This window comes from Rhipicephalus microplus, chromosome 2, assembly GCF_043290135.1.
Source record: "Rhipicephalus microplus isolate Deutch F79 chromosome 2, USDA_Rmic, whole genome shotgun sequence".
Taxonomy (NCBI): Eukaryota; Metazoa; Arthropoda; class Arachnida; order Ixodida; family Ixodidae; genus Rhipicephalus; species Rhipicephalus microplus.
In genome coordinates, this window is record NC_134701.1 from 251,572,476 (window position 1) to 251,599,604 (window position 27,129).

Here is a 27,129-nt window from a genome sequence, read left to right on the forward strand (position 1 = left end):
ACTCAGTTTCAGTAGGACGCAACAATGGGAATACAGTGCCATGTGTTCTCTCCATCAAGCGGCTCGCCATCCGCTTCGACCGGAGCGGAAGTTCTCACGGTACTTGATCCACGAGAGTCCGTAGAGGAAGATGGAGAGCGTCTTAAGCAGAATGAGCACGTAGAACAGGTTGTGCGCCAGCAGCTTGTTGTTGTAGTAGAGACAGGAACCGCTGCGGCCGCACATCGATTGCCAAACCAGACAGCTGCGGTCGATCACGTGCCCAAACAGCAGCGGACCCGGAATAGACGCTGCGTGGAGGATTGATCGGCACGTTGTTTAGCGTGAGAAGTTCAGCAGCGATTTGTAATGTTTCCGTAAGAGGAAAAGTCATATTGTATCGACTTCAGATGAGAAATTAGCCCTGTGGCACTCTGGTACTCATGAACCAGCCCCACGTGCAATTTTGTCATATTTTCTTCGCCAAAAACAGGTGATTTCAAACTCTCCAACGCTCAAAATACTGTATATGGCAGAGCACACCGGGTGAAACGAGGAACACGAAAACAAAGAGACAACAAAAGTGATGAGTTGTCCTTTTCATTTCGTGTTCGCCGTTTCATCCCGTGTTGCTGCCATATGCCCCAATAATAAAGCAAACAGTCCACAAATGATTTTAACTTATAACACTGACGCCCCAGTGGCTAAAACTGCAACAAGAACAGAAGGCTTACCCGAAGATGAACAGGTCAGCAACGGATGATGTAGCTGACAAGCCATAGTCTTAAGAAGTAGCTATGGCTCGAGAACAGGGCTAGGCTAACACTACAAGTCCTCTTGGCTAGGATAGTCTCACCGACCGACCGACCGACCGACCGACCGACCGACCGACCGACCGACCGACCGACCGACCGACCGACCGACCGACCGACCGACCGACCGACCGACCGACCGACCGACCGACCGACCGACCGACCGACCGACCGACCGACCGACCGACCGACCGACCGACCGACCGACCGACCGACCGACCGACCGACCGACCGACCGACCGACCGACCGACCGACCGACCGACCGACCGACCGACCGACCGACCGACCGACCGACCGACCGACCGACCGACCGACCGACCGACCGACCGACCGACCGACCGACCGACCGACCGACCGACCGACCGACCGACCGACCGACCGACCGACCGACCGACCGACCGACCGACCGACCGACCGACCGACCGACCGACCGACCGACCGACCGACCGACCGACCGACCGACCGACCGACCGACCGACCGACCGACCGACCGACCGACCGACCGACCGACCGACCGACCGACCGACCGACCGACCGACCGACCGACCGACCGACCGACCGACCGACCGACCGACCGACCGACCGACCGACCGACCGACCGACCGACCGACCGACCGACCGACCGACCGACCGACCGACCGACCGACCGACCGACCGACCGACCGACCGACCGACCGACCGACCGACCGACCGACCGACCGACCGACCGACCGACCGACCGACCGACCGACCGACCGACCGACCGACCGACCGACCGACCGACCGACCGACCGACCGACCGACCGACCGACCGACCGACCGACCGACCGACCGACCGACCGACCGACCGACCGACCGACCGACCGACCGACCGACCGACCGACCGACCGACCGACCGACCGACCGACCGACCGACCGACCGACCGACCGACCGACCGACCGACCGACCGACCGACCGACCGACCGACCGACCGACCGACCGACCGACCGACCGACCGACCGACCGACCGACCGACCGACCGACCGACCGACCGACCGACCGACCGACCGACCGACCGACCGACCGACCGACCGACCGACCGACCGACCGACCGACCGACCGACCGACCGACCGACCGACCGACCGACCGACCGACCGACCGACCGGTTCTGTACATTCTGACTGTTAGGTTCTGTACACAAACGTGACACCAAGGCAGCCCAGTACAGTGGCAAGTACGACACACGAGGCAGCTGTTACGAGCCGCGTCGGTGGCCGCAGCGGACCCAGTAGGCAGCATGGAGCTGGGTGGTGGTCGTCATTCCGCAGGCCACGGGGACGTTCAGAACTCTCGAGAGCTGAGGCAGAGGGACAGGCGTAAAGGAAAACTTAACAAGACGTTTATTTGCAACATGTTAGACAGTAACGTCCGAACGACGACTCTTCTCGCGACACTCTCTTGTTTTCTTCTCCCGGGCTGCTCCCGCTGCCTCGCCGTGCAGTTCCGAAGATATAGGCGGAATGTCTCTTCGGGGAACCAACCACTCATGGAGAGCACAACACAAGTATCCCTTCAGACACGTGGCAGATGCACGTGGCACACGCGCGGGGACTCGGAAGCGACCACGCAGGAGAAATTCACAGCAGTCCCTCCTGTAGCACACAACCGGCCTTCCGCACATTCCAGAGGGGCCCGCCCGTAGCCACTGCCCCGCAGGCAAAGCGCACAGCCGAGACAAACAGAGCCGGTGCAGGTGACAACCCGCACCCCACAAAAGAATGTCCGAGATGACGGGAAGGCACGCTTGGGGGCATCCGGCCCAAGGACTTCGTTAGTGCTTTGTAACAGCTTCCCCGGCGGCCGGCCGAGACCTCGACGTACGAAGGTCATCCACCTTTGTGGGGAGAGGTCGATGAAGACAATGCTGGTGTGCTGAAGCCGTGGACACCTCGATGCGGCTTTGCTGCATTCCTCTGGCACCCTGGTGATCTGCAGCCTCTGGTAGCGTCGTCCAAAATGGGAGAAAGGCTCCCGCTCTGCTGGCCAACATTCCTTCTCGAAAGACAGCACATGTGTCCACCACGCGAGAAACACAACTGCTAAGCAGGCAAGCGCCCATACTCTCTTCCTGAGACCCACCAGGCTTTTACTTCATCCAAAACGACCTGTTCTTCATTACAGTAGCAGCAGCAATTCTAACAACCCAACCTGAAATAGGCTGCTCAAATTCAACACGTGTCGTGATAAAGCACAAATACAAAAAAAGCAATTGTAAACCTGTCACACACACAAAAAAGTGGAACCTAAATACCCAAGCCAGATTACCTGACGCCATCAAGATCCCTAGAAACAACGACTTAAGCCGTCAGCGTTGCCATTCAATTTGCCTCTCTTGTAACGAATTTAGAAAATGTATTGTTGCAATAGCAAGCTCCAGCGAAGGAGCCGGCCGTTCTTAGGCGACATCGTTTGCAACCACGTGAGGGGACAGTGGTCCGTCTCGATAATAAACTCGGATCCCGCGAGAAAGCATGCGAGCTTCTGAACCGCCCATACAACACAAACGCATTCTTTCTCTGATGCGCTATAGGCTTCCTCCCTTACAGTTAGTTTGCGGCTTGCATATAGCACGGGATGTTCCTCTCCTGCGTCATTTCTCTGACACAATACTACGCCCATGCCGCGGTCACTTGCATCGCACTGAACCACGAAGGGTCTAGCGTAGTCGGGGACTTGAAGTACAGGTTGGCTCATGAGCGCATTTTTCAGCGCTAAGAATGCCCTCGCTTTCTTTTCATCCCACTCCAGAATCTGAGGTTCGGTTTTTCTAAGAGCGTCAGTAAGCGGGCTGGCAAGATCTGAATAACGGGGAATGTAATGCTGGTAGTACCCTGCCAATCCTAGGAACGACCGCACAGCTGTCTTTGTCCGGGGCTGCGGAAAATTATTAACTGCCGCCACTTTGACATCGGAAGGTCTGCGGTGGCCTTGCCCCACTATGTGACCCAGGTAAGTAACCTCTGCTCGGCCAAGTTGGCACTTCCGAGCCTTCACGGTCAGACCTGCTTCGCGGAAACGTTGAAGCACTGCTCGCAAGTGGGTGAGATGTTCAGACCATGACCCTGAAAATACTGCTACATCATCCAGATAAGGAAGGGCAAACCCCTCTAAACCCCGCAATACCTTGTCCATGAGAGCCGAGAAACAGTAGGGGGCATTCTTTAAGCCGAAGCTCAACACCTTAGGGCGGTATGTTCCTATGGGAGAAATAAACGCCGCATATCTGCTGGCCCTTTCGGTCAAAGGCACCTGCCAATAACCCCGAACGAGGTCGAAGGTAGAGATGTACTTAGCACTGCTTACTGCCTCAATTCTTTCCTCTATATTTGGTATGGGGTAGGTCTGATCCTTCGTTATGTGATTTAACCTCCGGTAATCAACGCATGGTCGCGGATCTTTCCCAGGAACCTCCACTAATATAAGCGGAGAGGTATAATCGCTTTCACAAGCTTCAATCACATCGAGCTCGAGCATTCTTTTAATCTCGGTCTCCATAATGGCACGCTGACGCGGCGACACTCGATACGCCTTTGACCGCACGGGCTGAGTGGCCGTAAGCTCTATGTCATGCGCTACCAAATTTGTTCGGCCCGGTTTCTCCGAGAACATGTCCTCATATTCTATCAGGAGACTTTCTATGTCACGCTTCTCGTTAGCTGTGAGCTCAGCTACCTCAACCATGGCCTTGAGCGTTTGACCAGCGTTATCCTCCTTTCTTTCCGCTTCCGAAAAAGGGAAAATCTAGTGGTGGCTCTTCGGGCACGTTTACAGCCATGTTTACGACAACCTCTCTCTCTCGATACGGTTTGAGCAGATTGCTGTGGTAGATCTGCTGCGTCTTACGTCTACCTGGCATCCTTACCAGATAGTTGGTGTCGGACAGCCTTTGAACGACTTCCGCCGGACCTTCCCATTGGACATCTAGCTTATTCATTGGTGAAGGTTTCAGCCGCTATACTTGATCTCCAGCTTCAAACCGGCGTGATCTTGCCGACCTGTCGTAGTAGCGTTTGGCCCGAGCCTGTGCCTTGCTCATCTCATCCCCTGCCAGCTCCTGTGCTCTATGCAACCTTTCCAGCAGAGTTAGCACATATTCAACCACCGTAGGGTCGTCCGCTCGCCCTTCCCATGACTCCCGAAGAATACGGAGTGGGGATCGCAGAGAGCGACCGTAGACCAATTATGCCGGGGTAAATCCAGTGGCTTCATGAGGTGCAGTCCTGAGCGCAAACATGGTTGCTGGCAAGCACACATCCCAGTCGACTTTGCGCTCGAAACAGAGTGCTCGAAGGACGCGTTTCAATACCGAGTGTAACTTTTCTACTGGGTTTGACTGGGGGTGATACACCGAGCTGTGGATTAATCGGATTCCACATTTCTCTAAAAAAGTTGTAGTCAGTGCACTCGTAAAACGGTTCCTTGATCGGACTGTATTTCAGCGGGAAAACCAACGCGTGCGAAAATAGACAACAGCGCGTTTACCACTTCTACCGAGCTCAGTTCCTTTAAAGGCACTGCCTCAGGAAACTTGGTCGCGGGACAAATTACTGCTAAGACATGACGGTAACCGGATGTTGTTGTTGGAAGAGGCCCTACTGTGTCGATCACGAGTCGTCGAAAAGGCTCAGTGATCACTGGCACGAGCTTCATTGGGGCACGAACCTTATCCCCTGGTTTTCCTACACACTGACAGGTATCGCAGGTTCTGACAAAATTCTCTATTTCCCGGAAACAACCCGGCCAATAGTATTCCTCCAGCAGGCGATCCTTCGTTTTTTTGACTCCCAAGTGACCCGAGCATGAGCTACCGTGAGCTAAGTGTAAAAGATCACGGCGGTAACGTTCCGGTACCACTAACTGATCAAACTGCACCCGTCTGCGATCTAGGTACTTACGATAAAGTATCCCGGCCCTGTTCTGATACATCACGTTTTTCTTTGAAATACCCTCATTACTCTGACTCCTTATATTTTGAAGAGTGGGGTCTGCTCTTTGCTGCGCTATAAGGGACGATCGATCCACTCCCAGCAAAGTCTGCAGGCTACTAGATGCAGGAGTAATCATTTCCTCACACACACTTCCAGATTCAAGAGGGTCTTCCTCGTTTTCATCCGCGCCTTCATCGCTCACTTGATCAGTGCTTGGTGTGATCGTGTCTACCGTGTTCGTGGGCTCTCCATCTCCGGCTTTCTCGTTGATTCTCGAGGGAACATCGAGCGGCGCGGCTCTAGTTGCGAGTTCTCACGCCCTTGAGCGAGTGAGCGCGCACACAATTTCATCCCCGTACGCTAGGTTCTTCTGTCCTAGTAACCAATCGGATCTGTTTGAAAACAAGTATGCATACTGCTTTGGCAAATAAGCAGATACTGCAACCTCTGTGTGCAATGCGCCAAAGGGGCCCTCGATGCATATCTTAGCAATCGGAAGGCATACGCTTGATGGTTCCGCTGCTTGTTTAATCCAAGCGCACTCTCCTGTGAAATGTTCAGCTTCAACATACGAGGGATGGACCACGTCCATTGTCGCTGCTGAATCCCGCAGCACGTGACACTCTTTTCCATTTACTATCAGCTCTCTGATATATGTCTCCAGCAGTCGCATGTTTTCACCCTCGCTGTCGACTGGGAAGCAAACAACTTTTGGACTCTTGCAGACGGCCGCAATGTGACCTGGCTTGTGGCATTTATAGCACACAAGTGGTCGTCTCTTTTCAAACGCACTGTTTTGGTGCTTTTCCTCAACCGTGGTCTCATTACTTACCTCCCGTTGCTTTTCGGGATCAGTGTTGCGCTCTCGATTCTCTTGGACTGAATGTCCCCTCCACCCAGTTGCCTTTTTGATTTGGCCCTCCCGCTGGGGAATTTCTCTTCTATCAAGCGCGCGGCGCGAAACAAAATCCTCCGCTAGCTCCGCGGCCCTCGACACCGTGGTTACCTCCTCCCTGTCTTGCACCCAGAGCCTAACGTCTTGGGGCAAACGACGGTAAAACTGCTCGAGTCCGAAACACTCCACGATTTTCTCTTTATGCTGGAACGCCTTAGCCTCTTTGAGCCACTCCCTTATATTAGACATTAACTTGTATGCGAAATCAGCATACGACTCGTCTTTCTGCTTTACGGCGTTCCGGAACTTCTGCCTGAATGCTTCTGCTGACAATCTATATTTCTTTAGCAGGCTCGACTTAACTTGGTCGTAATCATCTGCTTCCTCTTTTGTCAAGCGGGCAATTACCTCGGCAACCTCACAGGGTAGTAGGGTAAGCAAGCACTGCGGCCACATCGTTTTGGTAACACGCGCCTTCTCGCATGTGCGCTCGAAATTTACCAAGAACAGACCCATGTCCTTTCCGGAGCGGTAAGGTTGCATTAGGTCTTTCATCCTGAACGACTTACGTTCTACTCCACTAGACGCTTCGCTACCTTCACTACTACCTCGAGCCTTGAGCAGCTCGATTTCAAGGCGCTTCATCTCAAGATCCCTTTCTGCTGCTTCGCGTATGAGCCTCTCATTTCTCTCTTTCTCCTCAGCTTTACGCCTTTCATGTTCGTCTATCAGCTCTAGACACTGTGAGAGCTCGTCGTCGTCTGCGTTAAGGTTCTCAATAGCCTCGATAATCTCTGGCTTTCTCATTTGTTCACGAACATCCAAACCCAAACTATTAGCTAACTCTAGCAAAAGCGGTTTTTTCAGTGCCTTCAGATTCATGGTTGCTACAAGTGCTGCTAACTTCACTACTACTAAGACGCTACGTTCCCATGCACAGGTCAACGTAGAGTAGTTATCCAAATTTACCACCTTTCCTACAAAACTCTAGATAAAGCCTGGTAAAATCTCAGTGAAGAAAAGTCAAGCACTCACCGCACCCTGCAGCCATGATCTCAGCGGAGACAATCCCGATGCTGGCCCGAGCTTGTTGTGACTTGGCGTGAGCAGAATCCCGTCGCTGCCATCCAGTTGTTACGAGCCGCGTCGGTGGCCGCAGCGGACCCAGTAGGTAGCATGGAGCTGGGTGGTGGTCGTCATTCCGCATGCCACGGGGACGTTCAGAACTCTCGAGAGCTGAGACAGAGGGACAGGCGTAAAGGAAAACTTAACAAGACGTTTATTTGCAATATGTTGGACAGTAACGTCCGAACGACGACTCTTCTCGCGACACTCTCCTGTTTTCTTCTCCCGGGCTGCTCCCGCTGCCTCGCCGTGCAGTTCCGAAGATATAGGCGGAATTTCTCTTCGGGGAACCAACCACTCATGGAGAGCACAACACAAGTATCCCTTCACACACGTGGCAGATGCACGTGGCACACGCGCGGGGACTCGGAAGTGACCACGCAGGAGAAATTCACGGCAGTCCCTCCTGTAGCACACAACCGGCCTTCCGCACATTCCAGAGGGGCCCGCCCGTAGCCACTGCCCCGCAGGCAAAGCGCACAACCGAGACAAACAGAGCCGGTGCAGGTGACAACCCACACCCCACAAAAGAATGTCCGAGATGACGGGAAGGCACGCTTGGGGGCATCCGGCCCAAGGACTTCGTTACTGCTTTGTAACACAGCTAAGGACAGAAAGCGGCTGCATGTCTTAGAAATGGTCACATTTAGGCGACTAAATATTCTGTTGTTCTATAACTCAGAACGATGTCGATGACGTGAGGTACACCAGCCGGCCACCTAGGTACTCTTGTGATTATTTTGTCGTCAAAGTACGTATGTAATGATTCGTAAGAGCTTTCGCTTGAGAGGTCCGTGAACAACAAGAAACTTCGTGTCTATCACCATCGGTCACCAGTTCTACAAGCAGCGCGTAACCAGAACAGGGCGAAGAAGCTTTCACCACTCTTTTCTACGCAACGGCTATGGCCTTTTACACCCATCATGACTCCAGGACAGCCTCTTCTTGTTTCGCTGCTTTTAAATCCCAAACCAGGACGGCTATCCGCAACTCCACCAGGGGACTCATATTACCACAAGCAAGCCGTGTACTCAGAAGTGCACCGTAGGTTGACGTTGCCTTGCCCGGCAACGAAGCTGGACACACACTGCCTGATCCACAGGGCGCGTCAACCATCACCAGAGCAGCTACAAATGTCCGCCCCTACACTGAGTTTTTTCAACGCTTATGCTTACCGAAGATGCGCACTATGATCCACTTCATGGCCAAAGCCAATGAGCGCTCCTTAGGAGTGACCACCCTGTGGGGGAGAAAAAACATTCTAAGAGGATGACGCCACCTGCCATATCATGCATGGGCGTGAAGTTTTCTGAACCCTAAATGTCGTAAGGCCAGTAAGCAAATAAACAAGCTAAGAAACTCATAAGAATTGAAACCCAAGTCATATTTTTGAAAAAAAAATTGAAAACATCTATAATGAACTCATTGCTTTTTTTAGACATTCAGCTTAGCCGAGTCGAAGGTGATGCCTTTTTTTCTGGCTCCGTGAATGTTTCGATTCTCCCCCGGCCCCTTCGACCATTTGACATTGGATTGGAGACATTGTATGCTTCTTGCATAGGTTCCCCTGCTTTTGCGCTACCATAGTGATCGGCTGAGCTTCATTTACCAACGATGTCATATAATGTGACGTCATGACTACGTCGTATGGTAACGCCATCATGTGGTGCTGTGTGGTGCCGACCACTCCAGTAGACACCAGCCGTGAATTTCCTCAACTGATAAATTATATAAGGTTTTCGCCTTGATAGGCCTTGTAGTGGTATACCGCTACTCGAACAGCATCACTAATCACGCTTCGACAACGAACGATTTCAAAGTTGATAAGACAGTTGTTCGGTAGTTACGTCGTATCTACTCGTAGCCTTGCGCAGTGCAAATATGTTAACTTCTAAGGTTGCCTTTGGTGAGACGTAGAGCTAGGAAAACATGATAAAGCTATTGCTATACCATACCTTAGCAAAGCGCTGGCAAGGGGCGCCAAATTGAGGAAGTTTGAAAAGAGCGCCAGGAATAGCCCAGCCGTGAAGTAAGGAAGAAGCGTGCAGCCCGTATTGCACTTCTTGCGGCGACCTTGCACGTTGAAGAAAGTACCGTTGGGCAGCTCCTCCGGTACGTGTTGCGTTATGCAGCTGCAGTTGGTGTACACCTGTGTGTGGAAAGCGAAAAGCATGGTGGGCTGTCTGTGCCAGGATTGCTTAAATAACGCAACAGGAAAACGATTGTTATAGCGCGAGAACAAAACGACGACACAGAGACAAGAAAAACACGAAAGACACGAGCGCTAACTGTCGTCATGCCATACCAAGTAGCCCAAGCTGCCACGCAACAGGAAAGTTGCGACTAGGTGTCGTAAGGATAACCGTTAGAAGTGAATAACTTCCCGATTTTTCCACCCAGAACTTGTAAAACACATGCTGTATTTTGATTGACTGTGCTGGTTAGCTAACACTAGAAGAATAGGGTAAAAGCACAAGGAATGTGTCAAACAGATCAAGACCACGACACATTGATCATCAAACAGGTTGTTAGCTATTTGATAACGGTGGCGTAACGGGCAAATTTTTATTCGTGGGAGGGTTCAACGACGTATGTTCGTGCGTGCGTTTGTATTATATATATATATATATATATATATATATATATATATATATATATATATATATATATATATATATATATATATAGATAAAATAGATGATCAGAGTTTCTTCCGGCTACCGTAATAAAAGTTATAAACTTCGAGAATAGTGCAGTATAGGAAACAAAACAAGTAAATATTTATTTAATCCTAACAGTTTCGGCTGGTGGACCATCCTTCTTCGGAGGATGTAAGTGAAATGATACAAGTTCCCGTAGCAGAGGGTCACCCTCACAGTTTAAAGACCCTCCGAAAAAAAAAGGACAAACGGGCGAACGAGGTAGCAACAGACAACAAGAAGCAGAAGAAGGAGAGGAACTAGAAAGGAGCGACGGAGAGCCGTCGGAGCGACGGAGAGCCGACGGAGAGCAGTAACAATGCCAGAATTACCCGCTCGTTTCCGGCGGCTCTCCGTCGCTCCTTTCTAGTTCCTCTCCTTCTTCTGCTTCTTGTTGTCTGTTGCTACCTCGTTCGCCCGTTTGTCCTTTTTTTTTTTGGAGGGTCTTTAAACTGTGAGGGTGACCCTCTGCTACGGGAACTTGTATCATTTCACTTACATCCTCCGAAGAAGGCTGGTCCACCAGCCGAAACTTTTAGGAATAAATAAATATTTACTTGTTTTGTTTCCTATACTGCACTATTCTCGAAGTTTATAACTATATATATATATATATATATATATATATATATATATATATATATATATATATATATATATATATATATATATATATATATATATATATATATATATATATATATATATATATATATATATATATATATATATATATATATATATACAATACATGCGCAGCTGACCCACTGGGGGCCTCCGCTGGTTACGTCAGGGGTTGATAATGCTTCGTCTCTCAGTCTACCCCTTTACTTTCACTCTTATTGAATTCCTCTAGGCTGTCGTTTTGAATATACGCATTTGTTTTTCAATTATTATCTGCTTTCCGCTTTGCCTATTCAGTTACGGTAGTGTACAATGGTAAAGTTCACAAATACACAAAGCAACACGTACGGGCCAACGTCCAGGATTCCTAGATACAATTCTCTTATCCTTCCTATTATTTTTTTCGGGCTATTGCAAAAACCATCAATTTTTTTCCGTAACAACAAGTTTTTCCGTATAAGGCGCAGGCTTTATGGCGTTTCCCAATTTTTTTCACAATCTATATGAAGGCATCCATCCTCGAAATCAACCCCGGAGTGTTGTATGTTGTGCCATTTGAAACTACTATGAAACAAAATTGCCCCTTATGGGCCTTTTAAATCGAACAAATGAATCGGCGATGAAATTGCTACTATGATAGTAATTCAGATGTTGTTATAAGCACGAGAACTTTAATGTGCTTGATGTTTGCAAAATTTTATATATATCATATCTCAAGGATTATAAAGTAAATCGAATGAACATTTTCAACCTTTCCAAAGTTGCAAATCGAAGAAAAATAGCTACCGGCGGTGAAAAAATTGATCACATCGAATATTTACACCAATATCAACAAGGCAACATTAGAGCAAGCAGTAATATTTTTAATATTTGAATAGGCTAAAAATTGGTCATATATATATACTTCTAATGGGGTTCGGATACTTAGTGCTTTTGATCGAAGAAAATTGTTCATTCGAATATATATATATCTTATAAGCGTTGATACTCTATTTTTGTATCAATGTTGAAAAAATAATTTTAGCGCATTAATTGGAGAAATGCAACGCTTATGTGCATCCTTTTTTTGTGTATCGATTCTTTTTTGAGCCCGCATGGACTCGGGCATTCGTTAAATCCCTAAATGTTTTACTTTTTTTCCTTTCTTGTCCTTGGTATCTTTTTGGCGTAAACACAGCGGGTCATTATAGTATCGCCGAGCTACTGACCAGTCACGCACAAAAAAAAAAACTTGTACCCGTGTGGGCTGGCTATTACACGCTTTAGATAATCCTGTGAGGTATAAACTGATCAACTGAAAAGAAACATGGCTTCTTTGATTGATTCATTCTTACCCTCGCTCCTCCTTTTGCCAAGCGTGTTTCACAACCGGCCAGACAGGGGGAGAAGAACACGGTCCCGTCTACCGAACAGATTGGGTTGTACGCGCTGTTATGGCAGCTGCAGTGCTCGTTGCAGGGAAACACGAAAGGGTCCGAGCCACTGCGCACGTGAAGAGCACGTAAACGAACTTTCGCAGATACATATGAGAGATTGTGCAGCGAACTTGATGTCGCATGTATAGCCTGAACTTCGTCTGTGTTTGGCGCTTGGCCGAGAGTTGTTAACAGTAGACTGAAGAGAAATCGAATGTTGCTTAATATAGTGATACAGGTCACCTCCATTGGTAAAAATATCATATGTTTTACTTGACTAAACCCCCATATGATTAAGAGACTCGCCGTAGTGCAGAGCTGTGAAAATTTTATCATCTGTTGTTCTTTTAACGTGTACTCATATCGCGCAGCGCATCGGGCTTCTGTATTACCATTCCATTGAAATGCGACAGCCGCGGTAGGGATGAACCCCGCGACTTTCAGGTGAGCGGCCGAGCACCCTAACCTCCACACCGCAACGGATCAGGCCACGTTCGTCCTTGCTTTCTTCAATGTGAGGGAAGTGGCGCACCATATTTCTTTTAAAGATGATAGTCTTTCTTGGGGACCTTCGACGCAAAAAATTTTGATCTGTCTGTCTGTATGTACATTTGTCTGTGTGTCCACCCTCAACGGTACTGGGTACTTTAAACGGTACCAGCCCATACCCCAAACGGTCGACCCCATCGGCAGCGCCCACCAATGTTGCTCAAGATTCAGCGTTTATACTTGTGCTATAGTCAATTAAAGAGCAATTATTGCGCATATCTGAGGCCCCATAACAACACGTATATATTGTACATGTACGTCTTTTAATAGAAAAGGCACACATAAGTAATTCTAAGGACCGTAGCCTTTATGACGCTGCGCTGACCATGCAATGCTTGCACGAAAAGGCGAGTGTTTCCAACGCTTTGATGAGAGGACACGGTGCTGGCACCTACCCGTCGCCTTGCGTTCTTCACCTTATCGCCTCTTAGACGGGCGTGCACGCCCGTCGCAGGGGCGTGCACTTCGTTTTCCGGTAAAACTGCCAGATGGCGCTCATGTCTCACGTGTGACGTGACTTGAAGCACTTGTTCGCCTCCGCTGCATGCTCGAAGAACTCTAACGCAGCGCCTCCAGAATACAATTCGCTGATTGTTTTGCGCAGAACATCAAATAAATGTTTTCATCACTCTCTTCACACGCAGGACTATCGTCTTTCGGCGACCTTTGCACATTGACATGCAGATACGGGGCCAATTTTTTTCTCTTGTTTTTGAGCGACCCAAGAGGCATCATTTTCACGTGAATGTCACTTCCCTTTGTGAATTTTTCGGAAGGCAGCACAAATAATGAAAAATAAAACACAATAGGAATGAAGAGAACAGCTCGGAATATGTCGTTCTATCATGTTAAGTTTCTTTAGTAATTATAACTAGAACACAAGCAAGTCGTCGAAAATATAGCTGACTTTCTACAAAGTGGCGCTATAGCGACAGACCTTGTTGACGTACTAATCCTCACTTTCACGATTTCGAATTAAACTTGTATGCTTGTTTAGGCGCTCCCCCTGATTGGAGAATGTGATAGCAACTAACTCAACGTACCACTATGTGGTATTCTGTGATGCTTACTTCAGCATTTCTGGGATGTTGACGGCAAAGATGGGGTCTGGGCAGTAGCTTCGGAAAATGAAAATGCACATCCAGGGCACAATGCTGACTATGAGGCACATCTTGATGATACTTTCGCAGGACATGTTTAAGCGCGTCACCATGTGCCCGCCCAGGAACGTGCCACCACATCCTCCGGCGATGGCGATGGTACCTTGAAGAAAAGTCGATACACCCTTTTCATGCTGACGGTTTTATCCCACGATAACTAGGTAGAATAGTTACACAGGATGTGGTGACCACTACGTGGCCCCAAGTAGATAGTTGAGAACTCGCGTTTATAATGGAGGCCGTTCGAGACAGTGATGCTACAGATAATGCTACAGATGATGCTACAGATGATGCTACAGATGTTATGAGGATTAACAAGCAAATGATAGTTTATTGTTACTCTACGGTTCTTATAAAAGCCGTGATGCAGGCTACTAGAGCAGGCATTTTAGTATTTGGAGCTAATGAATGAACGTAACGGAAAACACTCACCCAAGACAGCCGCAGCTCTTGATGAACTAATCGCGAATTGAGACTCAAAGAACTTCGTTGAAATCTGTGTCACTGCGTTGGTGAGCATGTCTGAAAAGAAATAAAAAATAGTGGCTTAAAACAGCATCGACCACGCGTTTCTCCGTTCTAGACGAATTGCTTTAAATGCCGTTGACACGTGATAGTAACAATTACACGCTAAGAAAATGGGACATAGTTAACTACCCTCAGGCAGTTTGACCACCTCGATGAATAACGAAGTCAGTTTTTATTAAAAGCTTTTTAGCTAGTATACATTAGGCTGTTACTAAGACAGATGCAACTCATAGTGTGTGAAGCAAGAAGAGGTGAGAGACCTTCGTAGCAGAAACGCTGGAGCCAATGACCTCAGCACAAGAGGGCTTGTCTTTGTCAGGGCCGTCACTGCCTTGACGAATTCAAGCCCACTTGTCGGTATGTGGGATCCAGCTGTTCACTTATTTGTCATCACTTCTGGCCTCTCGTCTTAAGGCGAAAGCGTTAAATGCCCCATTAGGCCTAAACGGAGCGTTGGTGTTGACTGTCGTCCGGCGGTGGTGGCTGCACGAATGATGCAAAAAACCGTCGTACCATGATGATGTCGCCGTATTACGTTATGACGTAACAGGTCACTAAAGTTAGTGACGACACCATACAATCATTACGAAAGCACACCGTATGATGTCAGTTAATGAGGTCATCACACGTCATCATCACGTGGTTAAGGATGGCCCAATCACGAAGGAAGTGTTGACGTTTCCGCATTCAGCGTGCGAGGAGACGAGCACGCCAGCCGGAGCGTGAGGGCGTTCTACGAAGGGACAAGAGCCATTTTTGCGTTCTGGGATCGTGTGGACGCTCATAAACGGCGGTGTACGGGTGCCAATGTCCGTGTCGGCAGACCCGTTTGCCATATGTTTTACACGAAGTGTAAACCCAGGTGAGTGGCAGGAAGTGTGCAATACCTCCGTATTCCGGCAGCAACAAGACCGGCAATTCGTGGTGTAGTGGTTAGTGGCGGAACTTAGAATGTCCAAACGCTTATTTTTACCTAGTCGAGGTTCTTGTCATTATGCTGCTCGTCAAACCTCAAATAGATAACGACATCATCGTTTTGGGAACATAAAACAGCATCGAATAAACAGTGAGTGAACTCTGGGCGAGTCGTTTGTTGAAGGTTGGTACTCACAGTCCGCGGTCCCGGCCAACGCCAGAGATAAGAAAGTGATGTTGCTCAGGATTCCATAGATAGCTCCGGGCAGCTCTCTTATTGACGCGTCTTTCATGACGTGCTTTCCTAAACGACTCTCCTTCTTCTTCTCTTCAAATAAACCATAGTAGCCTGGAAACAGTCGAAGTCATAAAACTACAGTTAAAGAAAAATCACAGTTAAGGTCCCCAATGCCTTGGTTGACTCAGCTGTATGTTAATACCACTGGTTTTGTTGAAAAAAAATGGGCCCGTCGAACAGTGCTCCTTCTATAAGGGCAACTGTAGGGCTAGTTGGTTCGACATCATGTTTGCCTAAGAGAGCGCCGATTTGCTTAGCAAAAGAACACATGAGAGAAGGGACGCTTACGTGCAACTGAATTTATTCGTGAAAATATTTTTGTGGCAGTGTTGCCAATGCGCCTGCACATACGCCTTCCTGGCGTGAAGCTTTCTCGAATAAATTCATTTGCAAGCGAGCGTCCTTTTTGTCGAATGCGCTTTCCCTAAGCATGCCCGTGCTCCCCTATATGCAAGAACGCTCCTTTTTTATACTTTAATTTAATAAGTTATCACTAATGGTATCAAACAGAGTTCATTAATTGTGCAACTGAGTTCTAAGTATTTGCAACCGCTTAGCACATACTCAGAGTACCTACTTCGAGTATTTCACGAACATGATAATACCGGTAAAGATATTACACATAGTACGATGTCAACTACTGATAAAAACGGACTTGCGTAGGCTTTTATCTGCTTTCAGGTATCAATAGTATGTAGCGGACGTTATAATCACTTGGTTCTCACTCGGCATGTGCTTGGGAAAAAACATGGACGGCAAAGAAATGGTGAGCAGCACCAGTCCAGACCCCAGGAACCCGATCCACCATGCTCCAACCCAGATGGCGCTGCCTGAAGTCAGGCCGAGGCTGCACATGTGTCAGCAGCGCGATACTGCATTAGGTCTTGTTCATTTATAGTCGTTCTCATGCTCGAACAACGTCAGACGCAGTACATAGAGCAGAACATAGAGAACCAGCGACATAAATTTACCACATTTTGCACAACAATGAATCCCCCAGCCATATCTTATCAATACTGACACTTGCATGACAAATAAGCCCCTAATATACCATTGAAACGCACATAATGTGACTCTAGAGTGGCGTTGCGGATGTTGTACACACCACAATATTTCGCGCGATCTGCTGAATCGTCCCGCGAGAAGCTATGATGGCGCCACCTGGTTGGAGGTCTGGGTGACGTCACAGTACGTATTTAATTATTAAAATAATACCATATAACGGAATATTTGACTATAATTGGTTCAGGTCGCTGAGTGTGCCATCCCAACGTTCTTGCGTTTATTTTGAAATCGTTGTTGTCAGCGGTGCTCCCTCGTGAGGTGAACATTGCCGTTTGTGACGTGGTGGTAGATCGTACTAGCATTCGACGCAAATCAGGGCATAAGACTACGTAGTCCCTGGCTAATGTTGAGAAGAAACATCTACATTTGATCCGAGTGAACGGACATCTCAACATTTCCGAAATCGCTGTGTGTGCTGCAGTATTTATTCATTTTAGAAAAACGGTAATTGATGGCTTATCACAGACAGATTCATGTAGAGTGTCTTGCTGTAGTTAGCGCAATCCTGTCAGATGTTTCAGGTTATTTGCAAATGCAGGCGTAACTAGCACGGTGACCGCTATCCAGTGAATTCAAAGAATTCTCATTTTTCTTGTGGTACTTCGGCACACATGTATTTTAACCCCACAATCTACGCCTATAGTTGTAGTCACATTAGCAACCACTTAGCATATATTCTTAGGACCAATTTCTTGGCGTACGCGATCAAAACAACGGGCGCCTCACTGTCCTGCATCGCCATTTTCACAAAAACTTTTCCGTTCGAAGGAGTGTAAGCTAAGCTGAAGTATAATCTACAGCTTGGATAAGTTTCACCAGTTGTGAAATTTTCCACCTTAGACCCTGAGAGATTTTCAGTCACGAAATGGAGGAGTAATCAGCCCCGTATTTCTAGAGAGTGGGCTGTTCTGTAAGATGACTCTGCGACTGCGCTTCCTAACACTTCCTTCAGAGGTTTGCGATGCAGCTATTCTGGATTCCGCATCACCTGGACTTGCACATCCTGATTCTCAAATCAGTGAGAGATATAGGAGCGCATACTGACTGTTCGATGTCTCTCGTGATGTCAACATAGAGTCTCAAGAAGAAGCCGGACGCCATAAACCCGACGCCGGGACCCAGGACACCCATACACGAAAACAAACCTGAAAAAAAAATAATTGTTGGCTCTCATTGTAGTGTAGCTCTAGGCTGCGCAGAAAAGTCGACATTTTGTTTTGCGACGTACGTCCACTGGTTGACTCTATGAATATTGAAAATTACCAATACAATCACTTAAAAGCACCCCTTCCCGTTTTGTCTTCTAACCATGCACCTTGCTAAAGTTTTCTACCATTAAAAGGCACGAACGTTTCTGTAATCGTTACAGCATGGTACAAAAATTTGTCATTTCCACAAGTAAGCAGAATAACGGGTACCTCATTTATTAGCAGGGTTCAAGCAGAACTTTGCGGACAGGAAAAAATAGAAGTAAGAGAAGGCGTGATAGTAACAAAATATCGACGGATTAATTGTACATGTGTTGCATTTTAATATTGCAAAACAATAAAGACGAAATTGCAACCTGTTACTCATGGCCGAATAACTATTGATTTTGCCAGCCATGTTAAGACATAATTTTTGATGTTATGATGTGATATGCTCCACGTACCAATCAATACTCTTCCTAATATTGCAGTAAATGAAAATTGTTATCAGCGAGTCATTTGTAGCGTGAAGCTAGCTGAAAATTCACGTAGATATCTGTAAAAAATTCTCCTTTTCAAAAACCTATCTTCCCTTTGCACGGCTCCGAAGAACTGATTTGCTTTTGCCCTTACGTGTACGTTTTAAGCATGACATGGGCATCAAATAGCGCACTTCGAGCTTACGCAGCAAGGCTTCCTGGGTGAATACTTCCTGTTTGTAGGGAAGCAGCGTGTACTTTCTTATCTTAGTTTGTTAGACTTAGTTTAGTCAACCTTTAGGCAAGGTGTAGTCAGCTTAATCATAAACAACAAACTCGATGCTTCGACCCTGTATTTTGTTTTCTTCATAACCTGTAGCGGTTACCTGCAGTAAGCTCTTACCGAGGTACGTAGATACCATGCGGGTGGGCACGTTCTCGTCCAGGTACGAGACACCCAGCGTGTAAAAGGGGGTCGAGCCGATGCCATGCATAGCGTTCGCCAGCATGAGCAGAAACCGGTAGTTGCGCACATCCCCGCTGAGGCAGAGGTCATTCGGAAGTTCACCCGCCGGACAGAGATCCTGCAGCTCGGAACCCCACTCGTACGCGGGCGCGATGAAGTGGACCGAGCTGAAGAGGAGGGCGCCCACGCCAACAGTCAGGACGCCGACGCCGATGAACACCGGCTTGTTGCGGCTGGTGCCCATGAAGGCGACGGGTGCGATGGCGATGCAGTTGGCCACGTTGTACGCGCTGATTATCATGGCGCTCTCGAAGCTGCGTAGCTGGAAGCGACGCTCGAGCGTGGGCAGCACCACGTTAATGCAGCCGTTGGTGAGAAAGCTGTGCGTGAACGTGATGGCGCACATGTTGCCCAGCATGAAGCGTGGCTTGCAGAACCTCTGCAGCGCCGCTGGCCGCAGCCAGAGTATACCGCAGCGAGTGTCCACCACAGTGCTGGAGAAGGCCACGTCTGGCTCGGCACCAACCGAAACTCGGCTGACGGGCGACGCGTTCTCTCCCTGAAGCAGATGAGGGTTAGGGAACTTTGTGAGAATACGGATGTCGGTCTTGCTGGGTGGACATTCCAGAAACACAAAGAGCAGGTGGTAATACTTCATCACAGCGCTGAGCTTCATTGTGAATGTACTACTGATAACTCCTTGTATCCGAAAGCTGGTTTGATTGATTTGTGGGGTTTAACGTCCCAAAACCACCATTTGATTATGAGAGACGCCGTAGTGGAGGGCTCCGGAAATTTTGACCACCTGGGGTTCTTTAACGTGCACCCAAATCTGAGTACATGGGCCTACAACATTTCCGCCTCCATCGGAAATGCAGCCGCCGCAGCCGGGAATCGAACCCGCGACCTGCGGGTCAGCAGCCGAGTACCTTAGCCACTAGACCACCGCGGCGGGGCCCGAAAGCTGGTTTAAAGATCATTTCAGAATAACGAACTTTTAGAAGAGCCCCTGTGGTTTTGTCATGCATTCTATGCAATAAACTCGAGCCTGATAGTTCAGATGCGAGTTAAACAAATTTTTGAATAGTGAACATCTCAAATGAACGAACTTGATCAGCAGTCCCGGGCTCATTCACGACATCTATTCTACGAAGTCTGGTGCTCTGTAGCTCTGGCGTAGCCTATACGCGCCGCCCCCAAATTACCCAAAGCGACCATCTATTGATGGCGGTGCAGCGTCGATAGCGCATACAGCGCCCCGAGGCAAAGCGGCCATGTGAGAGACGAAAATGAGAAACGTGCGTGCCAGTTCCCTTTTAAATGCGAAGCATTTCTTAGCGAACTTCGGCGACTTTGAGCGTATCTATCTATCTATTTATCTATCTATCTATCTATCTATCTATCTATCTATCTATCTATCTATCTATCTATCTATCTATCTATCTATCTATCTATCTATCTATCTATCTATCTATCTATCTATCTATCTATCCTATCTATCCTATCTATCTATCTATCTATCTATCTATCTATCTATCTATCTATCTATCTATCTATCTATCTATCTATCTATCTATCTATCTATCTATCTATCTATCTATCTATCTATCTATCTATCCTATCTATCTATCTATCTATCTATCTATCTATCTATCTATCTATCTATCTATCTATCTATCTATCTATCTATCTATCTATCTATCTATCTATCTATCTATCTATCTATCTATCTATCTATCTATCTATCTATCTATCTATCTATCTGTCTGTCTGTCTGTCTGTCTGTCTGTCTGTCTGTCTGTCTGTCTATCTATCTATCTATCTATCTATCTATCTATCTATCTATCTATCTATCTATCTATCTATCTATCTATCTATCTATCTATCTATCTATCTATCTATCTATCTATCTATCTATCTATCTGTCTGTCTGTCTGTCTGTCTGTCTGTCTGTCTGTCTGTCTGTCTGTCTGTCTGTCTATCTATCTATCTATCTATCTATCTATCTATCTATCTATCTATCTATCTATCTATCTATCTATCTATCTATCTATCTATCTATCTATCTATCTATCTATCTATCTATCTATCTATCTATCTATCTATCTATCTATCCATCTATCTATCTATCTATCTATCTATCTAGCTGCCTACGACTTTTAGCTCTCCTGGCTGTTTGTATAGTGGTAACGATACCAAACTTGGTATGGCATAACATGACTATATGACAAGCATATTTGACTTGTGGATAGATGGATGAAAAACTTTTATTGGGGTCCTGAAGGATTCCACCCCCCCGTTTTATAGGGGTAGGATCGCGGGTCGCTCCACGTTGGGACGGGGAGGCCCAGCCTCACCGCCGCATCGTGGGCCTTCTGAACAGCCTTGAGTTGTTGTATGAGAACCGGGCTCGTGAGCAATAAATGAAAGGAGTTTTCAGAAAATTCTTCATTTTTTATTTGTATTTGACTAGTCATAACATGAAAATCATGACATATAAGTCATGAATGCCATGATTCACATTTCATGGTCTTGCTGCTCTTGCGGTGGTTTCGTTCACATGACATGTTGCAAAACTAGTAGGGTATGAAATGATTGCATGGCGAATACGAACGACAAATCCTAACATGAAAATCATGACATGCGTGTCATGTAACAACGCATGCCATGCTCATGATGCGCTCTGGGCCATTTCGCTAGCGTCACATATACCAAAATTGGTATTACGTTACATGAATGATGACGAAGGTATCAGACTGGTGCAAACATGATAATCATGAAATGCGTGTCATGTGACAACATGGCTACATGCCACGCTCATGATGCGCTGGCGGCCGTTTCGCTAGCTTCACTTATACCAAATTTGGTATTACTGGACTTGAATGGATGACGAAGGTTTGATAATGGTGCGAACATGATAAACATGAGATGCGTGTCATGTAACAACATGACTTTATGCTACGCTCATGATGCGCTCGTGGCTGTTTCGCTAGCTTCACATATACCAAATTTGGTATTACATGACGTCAATGGATCACGAAGGTATGTGAATGGTGCAAAGTTGATAATCATGGCAGCGTGGTTTGTAGGAATCACCACCACCGGCACTTGCATTCCCGTTCGAAATGAAGAGTCGCTTAAAAGGCGGCCGGATCATCGGTACGTAGTCGCTGCCGGCACTCGGCCTCCCGGGCCTGTTTTTGTGTCAGGTCTGCACCATCGGCCCAGTGAATGCGAGCTCTTTCCCATTTCCACCGTTGTCACTCTTTTAGAGCTGTGGCACACTCATGTAGAAGGTTTCAGGCGAAACTGATGCGCGCGTGCTCGGCGCCCCGGCTGCGGTGAGATGGACGACGTCACTAACAACGCAGCTAATGGCGCGCTTGCTTGAGTACGATGCTGAAAAAGGCGTAACAGGTATGACAGCCAATGGAGGCCGCTCGTGACACCGCTGCCGGAGAGTTTTTCATTTCTCCTAGCCATATACAGCTTTAGCTCTAATAGCTTGCCGTTATTATGTTCGGCAACGTACGCTCCGTGGCCTAGTGGTTTCGCGGCACGCACCGTAGAGCGAGAGGTCCTAGGTTTGGCGCTCAACATAACCAATATTTTTTCTCGTGATAGGTTTCTTTGCGATTTGTTAGTATGTACTCCACAACGTCCTATCCATGACGGAAATACGGCAGTCGAGCTGTGGTGAACCCCGGCATATGTCACTTTCGTGCTAAAATCGAGTAATTCGAACATGTTCTTCGGCCTCGATAGGTACATGTATTGTTTATGGCATGGTGTCATCGTTAATTGGGTCATATTAGGTCGCAACCAGATTAATTAGGATGATCTTAAGAGCACTATCAACGCGAAGTGCCGCAATAGTGTGATGAAAAAGAGTGAAAGCGTTGTTAGCGAACTCAAGAAACGACCGCAGGTCTTCAAAATGTCGGGGTCGTCATTCCCTGTCTGGTTACACTCTTAGTACTGGTGACCAAGCCTTGGTCACCAGTAGTACGAGTAGCTACGTCAGGAAACTTGATTCCTCTTCGTTTTCAGCCGGCAAGCGTAAGCTGTGTTAGTGGTACATGTTGACCATGTCAATAGCGACTGTGATCAATGATGCGATGAGCAGTGTTTTCATTTCCGTCGCAACTGAGCGTGGTCGCAGTGCATAATTGTGCGTTAGCAATCTAGTTTTCTTTTTCAGCAGCAGAAGCGATTCTCAACAGCTTTGTTTCGACTCGGAACATAGGCCTCATGCCTGCCTTCAAAACTGCGTTGACGTTATATGATTGCACCATCAGAAATTATGGTTCGTTCCACAGAAGATGCGGAGCTTAGCAGCTTCGTTCTCACTTTCCGCTATGCGCGCTCGATGTTACTAATCTTAAGCATGCTGGATGCCGTTGAAGATCAAGAACTCCAGTCACGGTCCACCAGTTGGCACAAAACTCACTTCCCAATGGAAAAACGATCAGTTGCCGGCCATTTTACCGGTGATAAAATTTACGTCTCGTATGAGTGGTTGTGGTGGCGACAGGTAATAAGCGAAAGGTTCAGAACACGTTTCGCTTTAAGACACAGCAGTCTTGAGCCGTGGTTTGTGACTTTGCGAAGAAAGTCGGTGTGACAAAAATTGTGGGTTTTACTCTACTCTTCTGAAGATGAGCACTGGTTTTATGCATTCATTATGAAAATGAAAGTACAATAATGTAATAACTTCTTTATTCTTTTGTGGTGCTTTAGATAACTCGACTTCCGGCTATTTTGAATTTTTTCTTGGTGCAGTAAAATCCGAATGAGCTAGCTTTCGCTGTATACAAACAACGAATACATGACAAAATCATCGTTGTGCAGTGTTTTCGCTATAAAAGATATGTTTGAAAAGAGAAACCTGCTTGATTGTTTTCGACAAATTGTGTGAACAGGCTGGTGAATTAACTCACATAATAGGTATCCAGTTGTAGTCAGCTTTATGCTGCGAGTTGCCCGGCATTGGTGAATTGAACGTTCTACTGTTCGTTGTGCACTTCGCAGTACAATTAATACTACTGCAATACTTTTACAAGTCGAAGCGATTATCTGTTGCATATGTGCAGTTGACTTACGGTGTTCGTAGCTTCGCGTAATTCTCTTATCTTCTCTGGGACTGTATTATTTTATAAGTATTTTTATTCAGACCACCGTCAGCTCCTCAATGGGCTGTATTTTCGCGATACTTGTTGGTGGGCACACATGAAGAAATTGCGCAAAAACATTGACTTGGAAGACTGCGGTCAAAAGATAACATGCTGGTAGGTTAGGCAAGGTTAAGGAGACAAGAACAGCACATGAAGAAAATGTGCATAGGCAACAGTTAATCTAGGTGGCACGAAGCATCAGGCACCAGGTGGCATCGAAACCGCGTATGCCACTCGCAGCACACTGCTGCGTATCTTGCAGCTGTTTTATGAACTTACGAAGGTTGCTATAGAAGAATGACACGTCTCAACATACGTCAGCATACCAAATTCTCGTAGAGGAGCGCTGTGTAAACAGCACAAGACATGTGGCAGGCTGTTCGAGAGTGTCAGTTGGAGTGTCCACATACCTTGCTCCGCAGCGGCCAAGAAACAGCCCCACTATATAGGCTCCACGCAGATTATCAGCTTGGGTAAGTCCCAATTTGGAATGCGTGTCACTCTATCATGGCTATTCTACTTTGCGTGTCATTACGCCGGTCTGTGTCTTGGCACTTGTGTTCCAGTGGCTCCCATTTCAAGCGTAAAAGCCTAAGATCACCGCATATTGCCCCCGTCGGCACGTTACTTGTGATTACAGGAGTGGAAAGCAAACGAAGTTCTTAATTATAGGTGTCATTGAGGTTTTGTATTGTCCTAGGGTAATTACTGCATTATGATGAAAATTTGCACGCCAAATTTTTCACTGCCTAAGTACTCTGTCGCTCTGGCTAAGAACTGCTTGATGAAACAGTTTATCAAGACAAATCAATAGGGGGGAGGATCATTTGCGCGATGGTGACAATACACTCCAGTTGTGTTTGTAGGCTACGTTCTGCCCTCCACGAACTACCCAAAATTTAGGTGGGATGTCGTGGGCACCGTTTCCGGCACATTCTTATAGCGGCCATGTTAGATATTACCGAGTTCGTTTCAGGTTACACTACCCTACATAAAACTTGGTGTATACTGGAGCAAGTTTACGAATAGCAACAAGGCTGTTGGCAAATAACAGCCTTGTTCTAGTGTTGGCACGTTCACTCCAGCGTGAATAAAGCTATCACTGAAACTTTCAGCTAACCCTGTATTTCACTGCCCGTGTAAAGGCACTGGAAAACAATAAACCAGCGTGAACACATAAAGGGTTATTTCTCTTTGTTTTTGTTCAAGGTGACTCTTGCGCAACACTAGAACGCTTTTAAAGTGTTAGTGTCACAACATGTCACGTCCTACATCATTTATATTGGCGTCTCTCCGTTATATGTGGGATAGAGATACGCTTTAGCATTGTAAAGCTTGAAGCCGCAGGATAAAAAAAATAAAGGCGGGGTGATTAGCCGGAGCTCTGAAAAGGAATAGGGAAAGAAAATAGTGAGCAGATAGGATTGTAAGCGTTTGAATTTCTTCCGGACGTCATGCTGATGGTGTATTCAGGCTTTGAAACCTGAGTTGTATTTTGCTAACGGCAATAAATCTAACCAAGTGAATCTTTGCTTAAGTAAATCACTTCGTTAAAAGAGGCTTGACAAGATCATCTAAAATTCAAAGCTTTCAGCAAAAAAAAAAAAAAAAAACAGAACCAATGGGTTCATTGCGCCTATATACATATACGTAAAAGGGCCTGCAAAATGATGTTTGAGTGCAAAATAACCACTAGAAGTCACTGGCTATGAACCGCCCACCGATGATGACTGCCCCGCTATGTTGCTAGGCGTGTGTTACATCATGTACTGAGAGGAATGCAGCCATCGTCTAGTTTGGAGGTATGAGCTAACGCAAATCGTTCAACTCTAGCGCCAACCTTTACAAATAGAAATAGCTCGACTGCACGTGCATTTGAGCATAGAACGAAATTGTTCACCGAATCGCAGACACTCGGATGCAAATAGCATGCTATACGTCATGGCTCGCTAGTGCGCCAGCATTTCCCGATTCTCAGGTCACTGCCTTGCTTAAAAATAAATTAATTTGCCTTTTTCATTTTCCTGTGGTAACCTATCTCGTTTTTTTAGGGTTTTGGTAGGAGCTTAGACAATCGGTAATGCTAAAAAAAAAAACCCTCCGAGATAAAGGGGTGTTTCGCGTATTTACTGCTTGGGAAGGGCACAAAAGCTTTTGCATCGTTAATCAGGCTGTTTGTAAACTATGTGCCAGACCAACTTGACTAAAATTCCGTCGACTCTTTGTGAAAGCACGAAAATTAATCAGCATGACCAAGTTTGATAGACTATTTGGTTTTGTGGTGCATTTAACTATTACGTGCTTTCTCATATCGATGCTGTTGGTATATATAGAATGGTTGCTTGCTAACGCATGGCAACACATGCAACAACAATAAAGTTGAGAAAGGTCGTAGACAGAGAGTATAAGCGCTCTTTACAATCTGTCGCTGTCTTCGTTGCCACTTTCTCGCGTTGTTACAGGAGCTCAAGGTTTATCAGTGGCTCACCTCATTCTTCCCAGGGGCCACCACATCCTCTTTCTCAGGAGCGGAGGACATCTGCTGGGATGTCGTGACATCAACAGTCCCGCCCTCAGATCTGCTACCTTCAGCGCCATCACTGTGCTGGAGACCGCTGTAGCGCTCTTCAGCAGACTGCTCCCTGCTGTTGTTGGACACCTTATCGGCATGCTCGGGACGTTCAGGTGCGTCTTGGGACATTATTTGAATTTTTTGTATGGGCCGCGCAGCGCCGAGAGATTACCGCCGCCCTTCTGCGATTCACCTTGTCCGGGAGGTGGTGGCGCCAACTGTCGGCCCAAGTGCGCAG

The 27,129-nt window shown here is 47.2% G+C and overlaps 1 protein-coding gene across 1 annotated transcript; it reads right to left on the reverse strand.

Annotated features, from left to right (window-relative positions):
• Window positions 1–27,129, reverse strand: LOC119169280 (solute carrier organic anion transporter family member 4A1-like). Its single transcript, XM_075884760.1, has 11 exons — window positions 26,808–27,129; window positions 19,083–19,704; window positions 18,059–18,158; window positions 16,674–16,795; window positions 15,847–15,999; window positions 14,640–14,729; window positions 14,118–14,310; window positions 12,418–12,565; window positions 9,716–9,909; window positions 8,936–9,000; window positions 1–290 (listed from the first exon to the last, which is right to left on the reverse strand). The coding sequence occupies exons 1-11, from the start codon at window positions 27,018–27,020 to the stop codon at window positions 55–57; spliced, it is 2,136 nt and encodes a 711-aa protein (XP_075740875.1). The 5' UTR covers window positions 27,021–27,129; the 3' UTR covers window positions 1–54.

What these genes read in the sequence shown, in the direction of transcription:
- LOC119169280 (XM_075884760.1), bottom strand. Translation starts at nt 27,020, where the DNA reads ATGTCCCAAGACGCACCTGAACGTCCCGAGCATGCCGATAAGGTGTCC. An exon ending in CATGGTATCTACGTACCTCG is followed by an intron (nt 18,159 to 19,082) that starts GTAAGAGCTTAC and finishes TTTTTTTTTCAG; the next exon opens with GTTTGTTTTCGTGTATGGGT. An exon ending in AAGAGCTGCGGCTGTCTTGG is followed by an intron (nt 14,311 to 14,639) that starts GTGAGTGTTTTC and finishes CTTTTCTTCAAG; the next exon opens with GTACCATCGCCATCGCCGGA.